We start from the raw sequence: 17,843 nt of genomic DNA on the forward strand, positions 1-17,843 counted from the left end.
CTCTGGCACCTCTTCACAGGGTTGTTAGGACAGAAAGTAACTGAGGCCGGACTGTCCCCGAGCTCCACTGAGGGAACCTTATACTCAGCTTTACACTGCCCTGCCTGCTGACTTCCAGCCCCTTCTGCTATCCAGAGTCTACTGAACTCTGCAAACAGTGGTGCCAAATCAAGGCTGAGCATCCCAGTGGCCACTGTCCCATGAAACATCCAATCACAACCAAAGAAAGTCTACAAACTTCCTTGAAAACAGATCCTATCCTCCCCAGCTTCTGAAGCTTCTTCGGACGTTTACTGTGAACTGGGGTAAGCTTGAGGCAGGCATGAGGGCACACACTTGTAGCTCCAGGCACTCAGAGGCTGAGGGGAGGCTGACATGCACTCAGGGGTTCAAAATCAGCCTGGGCAACATAAACCCAATCTCAAATAAATAAATAAACTGATTAAAACTGTCAGCCTATTCATTCAAAAAGTGGGGCATGAAGAGAGTTTTTAGTAAAGTATTACTTAGGTAACCAAAGACCAAAATGTCCGTCAGAATCCAAATTCACACGAAGCAGTAATTGCAATTTATTATACTTTTTTTTCCTCTTAAACAATAATTTCTTTAAGCCAGGTAGAGTGACTCATACCTGTAATCCCAGTACCTGGTAAAGGTAGGAGAATCATGAATGTGGGGCTAGCCTGGGCTATAAAGAGAATTCTAGGCCAAGCTGAGCTATACAGTGAGACTCTGTTACGAAGCAATAATAATTTCTATATAGGGTTATATGTTTGTATTAGAAAATTATTTTCTCAACCAGGAGGTGGTGGTGCACGCCTTTAATCCTAGCATTCAGAAGGCAGAGGCAGGCAGATCTCTGTGAGTTTGAGGCTAGCCTGCTCTACTAAGCAAGTTCTAGGACGGCCAAGGCTACATGTACAGTGAAATGAACAAAACAAAAAAGAAAATAATTTTGTCTCATTTCCTATGAAACTTAGAAATTTTAAGCAAGAAAAATACATTAGCCTGCTTATCACATATGAAAATTCATTTTAAGCATGTTCACAAACTGACAGACAGTCAACAACATGTAACAATCTTCTCTAGGGCATTGTTTGAAACAACAAAAGACAGAATAAAAGAACAAAATACAAGCCTGTGACTGCTCTTCTAAAAGTATGACACATACACACAGTGCAATACTATGCAGCCAAAGGAAAGACTGAATCAAGCCTGGCTGCTTCTTACACCAAAATGTACATACAGTCCAGTGAAGGCCAGAGTCCCGCATTTGAGAGTAAGGGATGCCGAGGCATGTGCTTCCACATCAGAGAGTCCAGCATCCTCCAGGGAGGAAAGGGGGTGGAGCCCAGGGAACAGCACTGAGTGTCCTTCTCATCCTGGGTGCACGCACTCGTAGGTCAGAGGATGGCTCTGTGAGGTCAGTTCTCTCCTCCTACCTTAACAAGGGTTCTGGGTCACCAGGCCCACATAGCAAGCTCCTTTAACTCAGAGCCATCTTGCCAGTCCCTGACTAAATTTTCAATATTCCAAGAAGTAAAAAAATAAAAAATAAATAAGCTTTAATAACACAAGACATGTGGCAGTGTCTTTGCAGTACTGGGAAGGCACAGAGTTTACAAAAAAAAAAAAAAAAAAAACCCCTCCAATCCTTTCAGGGGAGTATCTGGTCAAATCTTCAAAAGCCCCACACACAGCACTTCTGTATAGGAAACCACAGCTCTGCTTCTTGGACAGCAAATGCCAGTGGCCCCTCAAAATGGGACACCACAGCATGTCTGCTCCCAGAGCCAGTCGCTAAGGGTCTCTCCTGTATACTGAGAAAAATCTGTGGAGTTTAAGATAAGTTTGGATAACAAGGGGGGGCAGGAAAATTGATGGGGAGAAACCAGTCAGCATGATGAATAGGCTGGTCCAGAACAGCAGGTGACGGATATGCAGATGCAAGACTGGCAGGGAGGGAAGACAGTCCATGCACAACAGATGGATGGAGATGCTCAATCATCCTCAGGAACAGGCACACAGTGCCGCACAGCCATGTCTGTCTGCTCCGGCCTGCACCTCACTCACCTGCAGGGTACACCCCCACTCAGAGAAGGGCCCAGGGTTTAAAAAAAAAAAAAAAAAAAAGGAGCAGGAAGTGGAAGGAAGGTACCATGCCCTGCACGCTGACTGTGGGCCAATGAAAGTGGGAGGAACCTGCAGGCGGACTATGGGCCAATGGTGTGGCCACTTCTCACTTTGCTTCCTAAGATGCCTGATATCTGTCTTTCTCACACGCCAAGCTATCAGTACAGAAAATGCGGTGCCCACCAGAGCAACAGGGCAAACGGGACTGCTGTTCCACTGTGCATGGTACTAGTGTTTCCATCACTACAGCCCGTGACAGAAAACCTAGACCACCCTGTTCACACCAGTCTCTGCAGCCCAGCTTACTCCCCCAGTAAGCTAAGACAAACAGTGACCACAGTACGGAAAGCACCTGGTCCTGCAAACGGGGCTCAGTCCAAAAGCACTTGCCTATGATGCCCAAGACCCTGGGTCTGATCCCCAACACAAAAACAAATAAGGAAGGAAAGGAGGTAGGGAGGGAGGGAGGGAGGGAGGGAGGGAGGAAGAGGGAGGAAGAGGGAGGGAGGGAGGGAGGGAGGGAGGGAAGGAGGGAGGGATGAAGGAATCTCAGTAGGAACAGCTTTAAAAATGTCTGTGATGTACCTGGTTCAACAAACCAGCAAACACCGGAATGAATCTACATCTTGATGCCATAATGCATGTCTCATGAACAAAGATTCGGAAGGGCCAGATGGCCCCTTGCAGGACCAACACTACTTCCAGCTCTGCTGCAGTCAAGCAGGGGATGGTGCTGGCAAAATGACCATCCCCTGCTCCTAAGCTATCTGCTGGACCCCAGCTCCAGAAACAAACGCTCCATAAGACTTCCGGTTTCACTAAGGCACATTAAAGAATTAATTAAGTAAAGCTGAAGGAGAAAATTAATTTTAGAAACACAAGAGGTTACTTTTTTTTCCTGGAGATGGGGAGGAAATAGTTATTTTTGTCTTCATCCTGGGGCACAAGCTGGAGCTGTCCAGTCGATAACCTGGCCATCAGAACAAGGTTTGTAATTAAAAGGTCAGTGACCTGGAAAGCCAGGCCCTCTCCCAGAGCTTCTCAGTAATGACGGAGCTATTAAATTAAGACTGTTATGAAATCAATGCTAAAAAAGCTTTCATGGTAACGAGATTCCATTCAAGGACATGCAAACTACCTCATGAAATGGACGTAAATGATTAAAAAAAGAAAAGTAATAAAAGAGAGTTAAGTTGAAATCTGCAAGAATTTACTCTTCCTTAAAGGACTCCAGAGAGAGAGAAGCCCTTCACCTCTACCCCCCACAGGATGCTTTCTTCCCCAAGTTCATGTCCACAAGGAGGTAGCGTTGCTCCCAGGGCTCCAGAACAGAACAGAAGAAAGAGTACTGGCCGGGTGAGGTGAGAGCCCCTTGCCTGCACACCTGACAAGAGCACCACCCCTCCAACTCCAAAAGCTGTGCAGACCTGGTTTTAAGAGCAACACAGAGCAGTCAACTGACAACCCTGTCCCCTTCTCCACCACATCTGCCTCTGGCCCCTCAGACACGGACATCTATCTCATTTGTCCAACCCATACTCAGCCTGCACAACAAGTTGGGAAGTGGCTTGCCTCTTACCCTACATTTGTGGTATCAAATCAACAGCAGCCCATGGATAATACCTCTCCAAGCCTATAGCTCCCCGGGCTGCTGCTACTGCTGTGTCTAAGCTACTCTGGTCTCTTGGGCTGTGACCTGCTGAGAGGCCCGCTGCCTGCCTGGCAAGAGAAGTGTCTAAACTGAGCAGCTTCATGAGGGCTCACACCCCATATAGTCTATCTGCTGACACGTGTGGCTGAGCCGACCACAGGTGTGTCCTGTGCAGAATCAAAAAGCTGGACACAATACAAAACACTCATCCTAATATTCTGAAGGTGAACAACTGCTTTTCTCTGTCATCTTAAAAAGAAAAAAAAAAGAAAAAAAACAACCCTGGTAATAGGGAGAATTGCTGTAAATTACATAAAATGGCAATACAAACTTCAAAGAGAATGATAAATGATTCTAATAACTTCATGTTTCTCATTAATGACTCCATATTCTGACTTTAAAAGAGATCACAAAACAGACAACAAACCAGAGAAGACGGACCCTTGCAGACCAATGCTCTCCCGTCTTAGCCCACTCCTCACCGCCCATCAGAGAGCTCAACACATAACCCTGTCAGTGACAAAGGCACAATGCAGCCCCTACTTGGGGCTGTGGTTTCACATCACAATAAAACTAACTCAGCTGATGCACCTAAAGTAACCGTCATTTTCCACTGAACTGACACGTACTACAGGGACCTCAATTTCTATATTAAATATTAAATAATATTTAAAAAAAGCAAAATTGGATTTGCCTTTTCAGGAAAGAGATGTTTATTAAGGAAAGAAAGAAAGAAAGAAAGTCAGATTATAATTCAAGTCAGTGCTCCACTGCAATCCCCCAAAATGACAGTACTAGGAGAAGCCACGGCTCTCCCCAGACCGCGCCCCAGCCCTCCCCTTCCGTAGCTGTGAGGGGCAGGGAGCTGCTCCTCGCTCATAACATCACAGTGTCACGCACACTGGCTGCATAAGCCTGACCTGAGGAATAATGGGAATTAAAAACGTTAACTTTAAATCCCGAGAAGGGGCTTCTCTTCCATAAACAACGATCAGACTTTGGAAATCTTTACCCAGAAAGGGTCCTGCCAGAGCTTACTCTACTGGGCCTCACCTCGGAAATGGATAATTACCAGCTGAAGAGGTATGTTAGTGGATGCTGGGGATGGGTGATTAGCAGCTGTGATTCTAGGCTTAAGTACAGGGTAGGCCAGTGTGGGTCTCTGTAGAGCAACAAGAGCTGGGGAGCCTCCCTAGGTTCCCAACACCCAAATTCCTAAAGACGACTGTGACCGGGAAGCCCACTGTACACACAAAAGTGCATGCTCTCAGCCCTCTGCACACATGACCCCCCAGAAGCATCCGCCAGCCTTAAAATCAGAGCCTCTCCTCTGGCACCCCGCACTGCGTTCCTGCACTACGAGAATCTCCAGCCCATTAACATCCTTACTCCTGCCCCAGCCCTGTTAGAACACAAGTTCTGTGAGGACAGGGTCTTCTCGTCTTTTCTCCCCTCAGCGAACTCCCAGTGAGAGAGATCAGGGCAAGACACAGAATGGATGCTCACTCCTGGGTAAACTGATTAATCAATCAACTGGGCTTCCTTCCTTCTTTTTTTCAAAGAGCAACAAACAATAACTGCGTAAGTCAGTCCCCTCCAGAGTGGTTATAAGCCAGTGACTCAAAAGAAGTATTATTTGGTCCAGAGTTTCTCTTCTCACTCTCTCTCTCTCTCTCTCTCTCTCTCTCTCTCTCTCTCTCCCTCTCCCAGTCAGGGATTTATTAAAATTAAACAGATTAGATGGAGCTCCTGATACTAAAACTGCTCAGCAAAGCCTGCGGTGGGGAAGTGCCGAGCAAACACCAGAGACATTTGTCTCTAAATTGCTCTAAATACCTTCTGCAAATGAAATTCTAACCCAGCTGCGTTTGAGAGAAAATGAGGCCTAACTGGTCATTGTCGGTGGAGGAGAAGATCAGACAGTTATAATACTGCACAATGTACTGGGCTAAGGATCTCTCAGCAACCATAGATTTTGTCTCAGGTTACCCCGGGTAATCAGCTCAGCTTTTAGGCTCAGCTTTCCCCTGCTTCAATGCTTTGATGAGAGAGCTGAAATCCCCAAGCTTTTATGATTAATTACTCCCTATAGGTACACATATTTCAAGGAAAATCTCTTTTATGGCATGATGCTTGCGGAGTAGAGAGGCCAGCCAACACACTCCAAATTTTAATAATCTCCTAATGATGGGGCCGAGCACCATGCAGCCAGCATGCATGCAGCTTCTTCATGGGGACCCTTCCTTGGGTCTGCTGCTAAGCAGCTGCTGTGACTGAAATGTTTGTGCCTGTGAGTGTGGCCCTGGAGCAGGGGGACCCCACAGGTGCTCAGCAAGTGCCAGGAAAACAACCCATCGTCTCTATTCCAGTAAACATTTACAGAACCGCTAGAATTTTGAGGCCAATATTCTAGCTTTAAAAAAAAAAAAAGTTTGGGGGTGAAGAATGCCACCCCCTTCCTAGTATTACACAAAACCCTATAAGTAGCTTCCTAGATATCCAGAAAAGCAAATATTTATCCTAAGTAGAAAAAGTCGACCTTCTTTATTTGGTTGGACAGTTGGTTTTGCTTTACAAAAAAATAAAAATAAATAAAAATATCCTAAATTCCAACAGAACCAGAACAGGTTCTATCTGCTTTATAATACCACACAGAACTAGTCAGAATCCACTTTATCCCAGCTTTACAGAAATAGCATAAGACCCAGGAATTTACCACTACAATCTGAAATCAAACAGACCCCTGACTTGACCTCATCCTGACTGTTGATTCACCGCATACCCCTTGTATTTTGCTTCTTTGTGGGTCTTCACTGAAGCAGCTGACCTTTCCTAGCTCAAGCAGGTCATTCTGTAGTCAGGGTCACCAACAGACTGAGCAGAAAGCAGGAGTTTTCAGTGTGATCTAAAGCGCAGCTCGGCTAACTGAGTGCTGGCTGGCCATGATGCTCTGCCTCATATCTGATGTTGAATTGTTCAAATCCTGTATCTCTCTGCTCCACTGTGAGTGAAAAAATGTACATTCCACTGAGGGGTCACCTCACCCTACCTCCCACTTCCCACACGTCCCACACGTGGACAGCTGTGAGCAATCCTCAATGAAGTCAGCATCTGTCTCTAGCTGGGATTTTCACCTGCCCCAGCCCCAGCCCCTTTCTACAAGCCGCTCTACACTGCCAAGGAAACCTGTACCTTTCTTCTTAAGAAATGCTCTCCTGGTCGCAAGTGGGCTCTGCCGGACCCGAGAATTCTGTAGGAACTTCACTGCTGTGGCAATCTGGTGGGGAAGATAAAACAGAGAGAGTAAGCTTCAGTAATCTGAAATTCAAGACCAAAAATCTTGAGTTCCCAGGGCCACAGACAGACGGAGACCGCTGGGATCAAATATATAGCAAGCTCCTGCTTAGGGCAGAAATCCACCTAAGTAGAGGGCTAGGTGTCTCCTGGCTTCACTGGCTTCTTGTATCTCAGAGAACAAGCCTCGTGTCCCTGGCTCAGCTTTTTACAACTTTTCCTGAGGTCCTGCCTTCAGCTGCCGCTTCGGTCAAGCTCGGTCACTCTCTACCTGTCTACACATTATACAATGCACCAAACACATGTTTTGCACACATGCATGCACACGTGTGCACACACACAGAAAGAGAGAGAAACAGAGAGGGGGGAGAGAACCTTATACAGTCTGTTCTGACTTTCCCTAAATCAGCAAACCCTTCTGATCTTCCTCTTCTCTCTTTAGTTCTTCAGTGCTGTAGTGTGTACCATATAATTGAAGACATAATTACACTGTCTTCTCTTCTCATGTTCAGGCTGCCTCCCCAACTACACAGTAAGGAATGGCAGGGAAGAGACGATGCTCCCTGTATAGTACCTGGCAAAGTACTGGAGCTGAAGGAGGTTGTAGAGAAGACACAAGCGGCTGGCAACACTGGTCCCTCCAATGCAATGGAAATGAATTCTGGTGAGACTTCAAAGAGCCAAGTTTGTGATTTTCTGGCTGCAAGTCAATACATTGACAGACTATCTACCTACCCCTGGAATGAATATTATTTGATGACTCTTCGTATATACAAATAAGTCAAGTAGAGGATGAAAGAGGCATTAACCTCCACATCGCTCGGCATATGCAAGACATGTCTTTATGCGCTGCCTGACTGCTATCCACAGCAAGCACTGGTCCTACGGGGTAAGAAGTACCAAGCTGCTCTGGTAGGAAAGGGAGGCTAGTTAGAATGGCTGGCACTACTCACATCATTGAAACCAAAAGGAAAGCATGTCTCTTGTTAAGGCTAACAGGTCTTGCAGCTCACTTTTGGGGGGGTCAGGAGTAAGGATGTTTCAGTGATCCTACAGTAATGGCAACCCTGAGCAGAGATTCAAACAGCAAGCCCTGTGACTGGGAGTGAAGGTTGGGTTGTACATGCCCCACTGAGACTAGAGTTCTCAGAAACAAAAGAAATAAAGACAGATCAGAAAGAAAGAGAAGAGGAAGAAAGCCAGGGAGACTCCTTATTCTCCAGATAAACCCTCAGTGGGAGGGAGGCTTAACCTGGGCCTCTCCTTAAAGGTTAGTTAGGTCCAGCATCCTGACCTTTCAGATCTGAACCTATCACTCATGAGATGTTACTGATCTCAAGAGACAAGCTCAGCTCCCTGTGGATGATGATCTGTCTCCAACATTGCAAACAGACCTAACCACCACCACAGACTACAGGACAACCAACAGCACTAGGCTAAAGAGAATTCAATGTGTGAGCTTGCAGAGCCCCCAAAATGGTGCTTACCCTCTCAAGTAGATCACCTAGGTTACAGGGGGGAAAAAGGAAAAATGTCCAAGAGATCTCTACAACCTTATGGTGAAGAGACTGGAGAGAGAAGCACAGAGGAAAGACAGGAGGAGGGAAAGGAAAAAGAAAAGGTAATGAGCAAAGGAGAAAGAGGGATGAAGAGAGAGGAAGGGGAGGAAAGAGGAAAGGCGTGGGAGTGGGGTGGGGGCGGGGTACACCAAGCTCTAGAAAGAGAAGAGACAGGTACACACCGCATGGGCCCTCCAGGGTCAACACCAATCCGCACCACTCAGATGGCTCAGGGATCATTATGTTCACCTGAGAAAATAATACACTTTCTCCGTGGGAGAAAATGACAGTGTTGGTATCATGCAGCAGGGTCTGTGGCTGTGATGTGTGTACTAGGTGTCACAGGAAATGTGGATGAACAGGTCTTGGGCAGGAGATATAAACCGCACAGCCCCTATCATTCACCCATACAAAGAAAAAGCCTTTCTGCATCCTTCCAAAACTCCCCATGATAGAGCAAGAAGACAGAATCATACCACTAAAACGCCCGGGTTTCACCTTGCTCTTTTAATACAGTCCTTGGGATATGCATTTCTGGTCAGAGAGCAAAGTTCTGATGGGTTTAATGGTGCACTCAATGCAGTGCTTGGCGCATTCCATCAATTTTTTTTAAAAATTGCATCTCTTATTTCTTTAAATACATTAATCAGCCTAGTGTAGGCAAAACGGATCCATCGGACAATGCAATAAACATGAATTATCATCTATCCAACACGCATAATGGCTTAAAAATACATAATAGCAGGTGTAGTTTAAATGATTAGTTATTACACCTGTGGTGGGTCTGATTCAATTGGGAAAAATCATCTTTAATAGGTTAAAAGGTTTAGATCACCATGCTTTCCTTAAAGTGGCTGCAGAGAGGGGATGATGGAGTGCTCTGCCATTAGTAATTCATTTAAGAAAAACGTGGGGTATAGCAAAGAACAGCATAAACGAGCGAATCCAATTTAAACATCAGGTAAAGTAGAAAACACCTTTTAAAAAAGCAAGATAAATGAATTTGGAAGGGAGATGAAATTGACGTATTTATTTTAACGGGAATTTGACAAAGTCCCGGCACACTTCAAACTTGCAAAAATATGAACAATTTCTTTTAAAGTTTCCACTCACTAATTTCAAGTCATATAAAATAATACTGCCAAACACCTACATAAAGTGTTTTTGAGGCTTGTTTATGTTCCCCTTGATCTTTGTCTGAAAATGCAGGCGACAGGCAAATCACATATTTAACAGCATCGATATCACTACACCAGATGCAAAAATATAAAGCACCCAAACTAATAGCCTCAACATAATGTGCTGAATAAGAAAGATACCCGGCTAAGCAGCTATGTAAGTGTGAGCACACACAAACCTCTCTCCTCCTTTCACTAATTATTTCTCCAGCCACTCTTCACCCTTCCTCTCCATCCCCACAAGGTGCTAGCACACAGACAGGGGTGGGGGCGGGGGATGGTAAAGGGCTTGTCTAATCTAGAATTTTATAGCCCTATGATTCATGTGTTGGTGGTAAAAGATATCCCAAAACTCCTTACCCATAATGCCCACTACACTAACTGCCAAGGTGCTCAGGCTGGGGCCTCTCAGCAGCCTCCTGTTGGGCACTCTTCATTCACTTCATCAAACAATTCAACTGACTTCCCTCTGCAAAAGTCCAACACACACAGCATGCTTTTGTTGGACTCAATGATGGGGAGCCTGCGGCCTATCCTGGATTATCATTTTATTTTCTAATTAGAAGATGAATGTGACTATTCATGGGTTATATTTGTGCCCAACTAAATTATATAAATTCAGGCCAAATCTTCCGCCTCAATGTCAAAGATGTGAAAGGGAACTGGGGACGCTAGCGCACGTTGTGGGAGTGCGGTGAGCCACGGAGAGTCAGGCACAGGCTCCTGACGCCACTGCTCAGCTCAGCCGCCTGCTGTAGAGTCCAGTCCTCAGCTCTTAGGGCAGAGTTCTTAATGAGTGCACCTCAAATTAGCAGTAGCTAGTTTGATTTATAAAATTAAAGATGAACTCTGAAAACAGAAGCAAAATTTCTCATTTCCCCCAACTGTCTCAAAGGGCAAAACAGAGTAACTCTGCCAACCACCAACTCCATGATTTTAGGAAAGTTTGTAATTTCCCTGCTTATCCCTTTAAAGCTACAGGAAAAGTAAAGGAGACAGATTCTCCCCTCTGCAGTCTTGGATACGTTGGAGTCCCTCACAATTACTTAGAGAGGAAGTGGGGGAGGTTTCAGGCTGTAAAATACCTTCGGATTAACTAAGCAGGATCTGCTCGGGAGCCTAGGATCTGTAACCGCACAATGAGCGGAGCCCCATGCTCTCCGGGTGAGCATTGTGCAAGGTAAGTAAAGCCTGATGGGAAAACCCAGGATCCCAACAATCATCACGGAAGAGACACTTCCTGTGTGTCTGCCAGTCTCCCACAAAAAACCCACCCACTGTAATCTTCAGAGCACATGCTATTTTCTGCTTGACGGGGACAGGAGGCAGAGCCTGCCTAACAACAAACCCGGGGACTGAGGGAGTCTCAGGCACTCTGCACCTGACATGTAAGCCCTGATGCACTCTCTCTGGTGACACTTATTTGGAATGCCACCAACTCCTGCACTCCTGTGTACTACATACACATCTATCTCCTAAAATGTGAGCATTCATTAGCCAGTTTAAAATATTAAAAATATTCAAAAATTAATAACCTTAACCACCACGTCCTTTTTAACCCAGAGAGATGGCACCTATAGGGCGGGGGGGGGGGGGGATGACCGGCACACAGGCCTGAAGCTCCACTCCAGTGCTCCACCACTCACTCTCACACTGCTCACAAGATTAAATTGCCTGTGAAAGGCTCCTCGCCCCAGCTCTAAAGCAGACACCCAGAATCCTGTTAACAGGCGCTAGAGCAGAGCCAGCCCCAGTTTTAACAAGGGCTGACTTTAAAAGCCAGGCAGTGTGGAGGAGAGAGCTTTCGTGAAGCAGAAATGTTGCGTTTTAGTAAGAAATCAGTACTCTGTCAGGAGTTCCTTGACAAATACGGTCATCCGTGGCACAAGGAAATAGTTGCAAAGCAGCTGTTAATCAGAGAAACACATCGTAGAACGCTGATGCTAGCACTCGTGAAAAAATGCAACGGGCTAATTATGAAGCCATATATCTCACTAAAGAGGCTGTGTGCCTTGAGATTCTAGGCAAGGCACACTCGGATCCAGGGTCCTAGGACAACATAATTCTAGTCTTCTGCACTCTCTGAGCTACATACAGTTCAAAGTGCCAGGTTCTCTGTTGTGTCTCAATTCTGCACTCTTTCTAGGCAGGACACCAGCTAGGAAGGGAAGGAAGCAGGGGCAACCACAAGCCTCATTCCAAGACACTGCAGGAACACATCCAAAAGATGACAGACCTCAAGTCAAAGCAGAAGAAAAGTCTATGAGCCTTCGAAAGAAAGGGAATGTTGGAGGGGAGAGCAGGTGTACCAACAGAGCCAATGTGTGGGAACTTTAATGCACAGAATGAGAAACAGCAGCCATAAACAGGAAAATAGAAACAACGAAGCTGAAAGGAAGAAAGGGATCTTCCAGAAAGCTGCTACCCGGGCGTGAAATTCAATGCAGAAAAGCCAAGGGTCTCAGAGCCAGGTACAGGAGGGAAAGTTAATATGCAGAGGAAGGCTCGGTCAGCCAAAATCCAATACGATTTGCTGCAAGGACAAGGAGGAACAGACTCCCCGAAACCAGACTAGGGAGGGGGAGGGGCGCCACGGCACACTCAGAGCAAAACCACTGGAATGGCAAGAGGGGAATAACCTTGAGGTGGACACGCTGTCAGGAACCCAAGCACAGAGCCAAAGTGCCCCCTAGCCGGAACCAGTGGAGACGCAGGCCAGAGGTGGCCGCTTGGCTAACTCACACAGCCCAAATTAAGTGTTTTCACTCAGGGAAAATGAAATGTTTTGCAAGATGAAACAGAATAAAAATTGAGGTTTTAGGTAATTACTAGTTGGCATTTACATATCACGGGCTGGTTCAACACCTATTCATTTTCCTCTTTTATTTAAAAAATTGCTCATTAAAAATGAACAGATGACAGTGACAGGGTTTGAGATTTTTTTTTTTTTTTTTTTTTTTTAAATTCTTTCTCCTTCTCTAAGGGGTACATAATCAAGAGGTACATTTTAGCCCATCTATCTACAAATTAGCACACAAACACACACATGCAAGCATGGGTGCACACATTTATGTTTAATTTATACTAAACATGGAAAAAGGAAACAGAAGAAAGGAAAGTCCGTCCGTAAAGCCCTGAAGTTCACCAACTAAAGACAATGAACTGAACTTAGGAGAGGATGGACGATCAAGGACCCTGGTGCTCAAAGAGTTAAAGGAAGGAGTCTCCCTTTCAGCTGGAATTTCCTGGTTGTGGTCACTGTGTCCTTCCTATTGTTGATGTGGGTTCCAGCCCTACAGTAATTATGCTTGTGGCCCTAATTTCCTTTGTTTTATTTTCCTCGGTCCTTTTGTTTTTCACATTAAAGAATAAAATACCTCTGTAGAAGCACAGAAGAGTGGGTGATTCAACACAGTATATTTTAGGGGCTATTGTGTAAATCTGTATTTAGGGAATTCTAAAGCATGCATTATTGACCCCAGTCTCTTTTAAAACATTCATAAATGAAGTAAAAACCTCCATGAAAAGTGGCAACTTTGCATACGCAAAAACTACCTTTCAAAGTGAAATGTTTCTGTCATCTACATTTTTTCCTTGGCCAGAGTTAAAATTACTGGGTGAGTGACTCTCCAGAATGCGACTGTTGTGTTGTTTTATGGGAGTGGCGGTGAGCTATCCTAATCCACCACACACTACGTAGTACCAAGTGACAGTGGTCTGAGGCAGGGCTGCAGATGCCGCACGCCGCATCGTCACTGCACAAGGAGCGGAACACACGCTTGCTATAGAGGAAATGAGAACCCTAGCCTCTGGGCTGAGAAGATCAAAGTTCCTTTTTAGGAAAGGTTGAGAAGGAAAAGGATTTTCCCCTTTAGGCGGAAAGAAAAGCAAATTTAAATGCCTTGTCCCCATGCATCCCCACCTGAATTCTCACAGCAACCCCTCTAATTTCTGATGCAGTCAACAAAGCAGTTACCCAAAGAGGGGAGAAAAAAAGGATGACATTTGCCTTTTCCTTGGCTTTGAAATCCAACTGGCAGCAGATTGTTTGAAGTCCTGTTTAGAGAAGAAAGTGTAATAGCCTCCATACTGGAGAGGAGGGACCGCCATTATACACGGATCACGGTAGCAGTGACCTCGGCAGAGAAGGCAGAAGAGCTGGCTGTGAGCCGGAGATTGGGGGAGCTAGCATGCCAGGAACAGAAATAAAAGGTTTATGTGCCAGAGCTGAGTGTCAGGAGTTAGGGACTTGGTCTCAGGAAGCACAAAGAAGAGCAAGGAGCTCAAAGCCCAGCAGCATCTCTCCACAGCTTCTTCCCTGCTCCTTTCCACCGGCCCCTCTTATAATTTCAATATTCCTCTAACTCCCTGCACTGCTAAAGAGGAAGCAGAAAACACCCAGGCTTTGTGTTGTAAAATTAATGAAGGTGTCAAGCTGTTGAGTTGAATCACTCCAAAGGAATGTAATGACTCAGTGTCCACCCTGCTCCTTAGGAGAACCCTGAGCTCACACAGTGAAGGTGGAGGGTGACTCCAGAACTAAAGCTACAGAGCACACAGTCCCCCAGGACCGTCCTGATACTACCTGGGCTCTTTCTCTCCGCTGCTTGCTGAATTTTCTGCTTTCCCAATCTTCTGCTTTATTACTGCCCCGCTCAGGAGCTCAGCGCGTGGACAACTACTCCAGCTCCCACTTCTTCTCAAGTCTGGGCCAAAGTTCTCTCTTGTCATGCATGACTAAGCTGTGGTATGATCGTGACAGGGACAAAGAAAGGTTGTGTCCCTGAAAGTGGCAACCTTAAACATTAAGTCATCAATGGTGTTAGACACAAAATAAATGACAACCCGGTGGCTTATGGAGCACTCCTGGGAAGGGAGCACAGGCAAGATGGGCTTGTGTGTTCCATGGGAGAGAGTCTTTGTATCAAGAAACTTGTCTCCATTACATGTACTGGCAGGCCCAAAATTCACAGCCCTCTTGCCTCAGCCTTCCAAGATGCTGCGATTACAGGAGTGAGCTGGAACGTCTGTATAAACTAAAACCATTTGAGGAGCCATTAACTGGCACCTCTGACAGATTGCTTGCTAAGGGGGAAAAGGACTAAAAATTGACAACTAAGATTTGAATACAAAAAAGACCAGCCACAGCCTATAAATAGCTTAAGTTCCAAGAATTTGGGGCTAGAGATGGATGGCTCAACAGTTAAGAGGACTGGGTTCCATTCCCAGCACCCACAGAGGCTCACAGCTGTCTATAACTCCAATTCCAAGGGATTCAACCCTCTTCTAGCATCTGCAGGCACCAGGCACACAAGTAGTAAGTGCACAGACATACATGCAGACAAAACACTCACAAACATTAAAGAAAATTAACTGGTTAATTAAAGAAAGTAGAAATAGAAATGGCAAATGTGGATAGCTGAAGATCACCTTCAGATCCACCAAGCAGCAGACCTGGGGCTGATACAAGATGACCAAGTCCTAATTCCTGCTGTTGCTCAACGGCCAAGAGAAACGCAGCAGTGTGACTTCCAGAAGTGTGGCTCACAACAGAGAAGGCTGACGGCTTGAGGACTTTCAAACTCAGAGTAAAATATAGGAATTGGAAACGTACTGCTCAATGGTGGGATGAACAGCGTCTCTTGGAGGGAAGTGTCCTCCTCAGCACAACAGGCCGAGACAGTGGGCAGAGACGGACCCTCTGCTGGAACCAACTCTGACAGTAGGTGGGGCGGCAGACATCAGATGTACCTCATATCCCATGAAACAAGTTCATGGCCAGGTCCTACATGCCAACAACACACAGTCCCTAACACAAGCCCCATGTCTGTAGACAGCTCCCTAAGTGCCCCATCCAAACTGTCCAACGCGGAGGGAGGGACCTCTGATGCCCACAAGGAAGTACTGAAGTGGGGAAAGCACAAGTGGTCCTCACACCCACTGTCAGACCCTCAACCAGGCCTTCTAATAACCTCAGCAGGGAGTCCATCACACACGTAACACTCCCGTAATTAACAACTCCAGCCATTAAGAGATATATACCCATATGGAGGAGGAGAGGGAGGTAGGAGGAGCAGTGGCTGAGGGAGAAGTGGCAACAGTAGTGTGTGGTGGCACCAGCCTTTAGTCCCAGAATTTGGAGGGCAGAGGCAAGCACATCTGTGTAAGTTCCAGGACAGCCGGGCTATACGGTAAGACCTTGTCTGGAAAAAAAAAAAAAAAAAAAAAAAGATTCCACAAGGCCTACTAAGCATCAGAGCCATGTTGGGCACAAGGTTGTATCCTCTCTGCAAAGGAAGGTGAAAGAAGCGTCTGCATGTTGGTCTGATGCTCTTACAGCCACGGGCACCCAGGGCAGGCCAAATGAGCATGCAATACACATACCATTAACGCTAACTTTACACAGTTCTCACCATTAAGAGCCAGCTTTATTGAGTATCCTTCTCAAAATCAATGGTAACTCATTTCAAACTCCTTCCAGCTCTGTGTGGGGAACAGACGGAAGTTCACTCCTGTTATCCAAAGAATTATGAATTACCACCCTGCTCTGTGGTCTTAATTCCTCGTACTCGCTTTATAGGGTAAGATACTTGAAAAATCATAGACATCCCTGAAATGTCCTCAAACCAGCTTCCTGAAACACCCACCACCGCTCATCGCCTTTTGCTTGCTCTCCCTTCTCTCTCTCCGACTGTTTGAACACATGGACATGGAGTTATTAACTTTTACAGGAAAGACAAATAAAATAACGTCGGAGCGAGCGCGAGCGAGCGAGCGCGGTGATGTCAGTCTGCAGCGAGCACCACTCATCCGGGGGAATCTGATTAGTGCTCGAGTGGCAGGGCTACCTGGAAAAGTGCTCACAATCAAATAAAAAAATGATACCAAAACATTAACCTGATGGCTAAAAACTCCACATTTAAGCAGTTAAAGTAATAAAGGAGCTTTTATTGAGTATTTTTTATATTTCATTATGCCTCAAATTGACGAGGACTCCCGGATACATTTTCTAGACTTTTGCTTCCTTAAATCAAATGCTCTCTTTGACTTTTTTTTTTTTTTTTTTTTTTTTTTGGTAACTAAAAGGAAACAGCATTTCTTGTAAATTTGAAAGGATTAAAGCTCCTACGATATGGATATCAGCCTTTAGTGCAAACACAGCCCCAGCCCGAAGCCTCAACCTGCTCACCAGACAGCAGAGCACTACTCTCTGTTACTTTTTCTAAACTTTACACAAGTGCCTACATTTCCTTATTTATACACAGTCTGCTCAAAATAGGCAGGGAACAAGGCTAATGGTGTGGCAGGACAGAATGCAAGCTGCGTCTGAAGAAAGCATGGACAGTGTCTGGCTGATGCCAGTGTGCCACGCTTCCCTGTGCTGTGACCACGTGGCCAAGCCCTTCACTTATGTGCCACATGACCTTCATGATCCTTGCTGTACCATTTTCTTCTTTTCTTTTTGGTTTTGTGAGACAGGGTTTCTCTGTGTGGCCCTGGCTGTACTGGATTTCAGTACAGCCCAGGCTAGCCTTGAACTTGGAGATCCACCTACCTTTGCCTCCCCAGTGCTGGGATTAAAGGAGTGCCCCACCACTGCTCAGCTCAGATTTCATTTCTAAATTCATTAGGAGGTCTACACTGCCGAACTGGGCCAACGATGTAGTCTTAGGACAAAGTTAGTTTAAGACAAGGGCTGAGACAATGGTAGCACAAGCACACGGAACACAGCTCGAATCCTCATACCCACACAGAGCCAGACATGACAGCATGTGGCTACAGCAGAGTCAGAGGTCCCTGGAAGCCCTGAGGAGGCTAGTTTGGTGCATGCAGTGACAAGGCAAGAGATACTCTACCTCAAACAAAATGCACAGTGAGGACAGATGCCCAAGGTTGTTGTCTGGTCTCCATACTTGTACTTACAGGCCACAAATTCACACTCGCACGTCACACGTCACAGGCATAGGAGAAAAACAGAGTCCTGAGTTCAATCCCCAGCAACCACATGGCGGCTCACAACCATCTGTA

At 45.8% G+C, this 17,843-nt stretch overlaps 1 protein-coding gene across 2 annotated transcripts in view; it reads right to left on the reverse strand.

The window, feature by feature from the left end:
• Positions 1 to 17,843, reverse strand: part of PEX14 (peroxisomal biogenesis factor 14) — a 128,301-nt gene that overhangs the window by 65,434 nt on the left and 45,024 nt on the right. For both annotated transcript variants that reach the window (XM_080921958.1, XM_080921959.1), the window contains exon 3: positions 6,977 to 7,061. In XM_080921958.1, the coding sequence (XP_080778084.1) occupies positions 6,977 to 7,061 (85 nt within the window). The remainder of the gene's footprint in view (positions 1 to 6,976; positions 7,062 to 17,843) is intronic.

Source organism: Micromys minutus, assembly GCF_963924665.1.
Source record: "Micromys minutus genome assembly, chromosome: 9".
Classification (NCBI taxonomy): domain Eukaryota; kingdom Metazoa; phylum Chordata; class Mammalia; order Rodentia; family Muridae; genus Micromys; species Micromys minutus.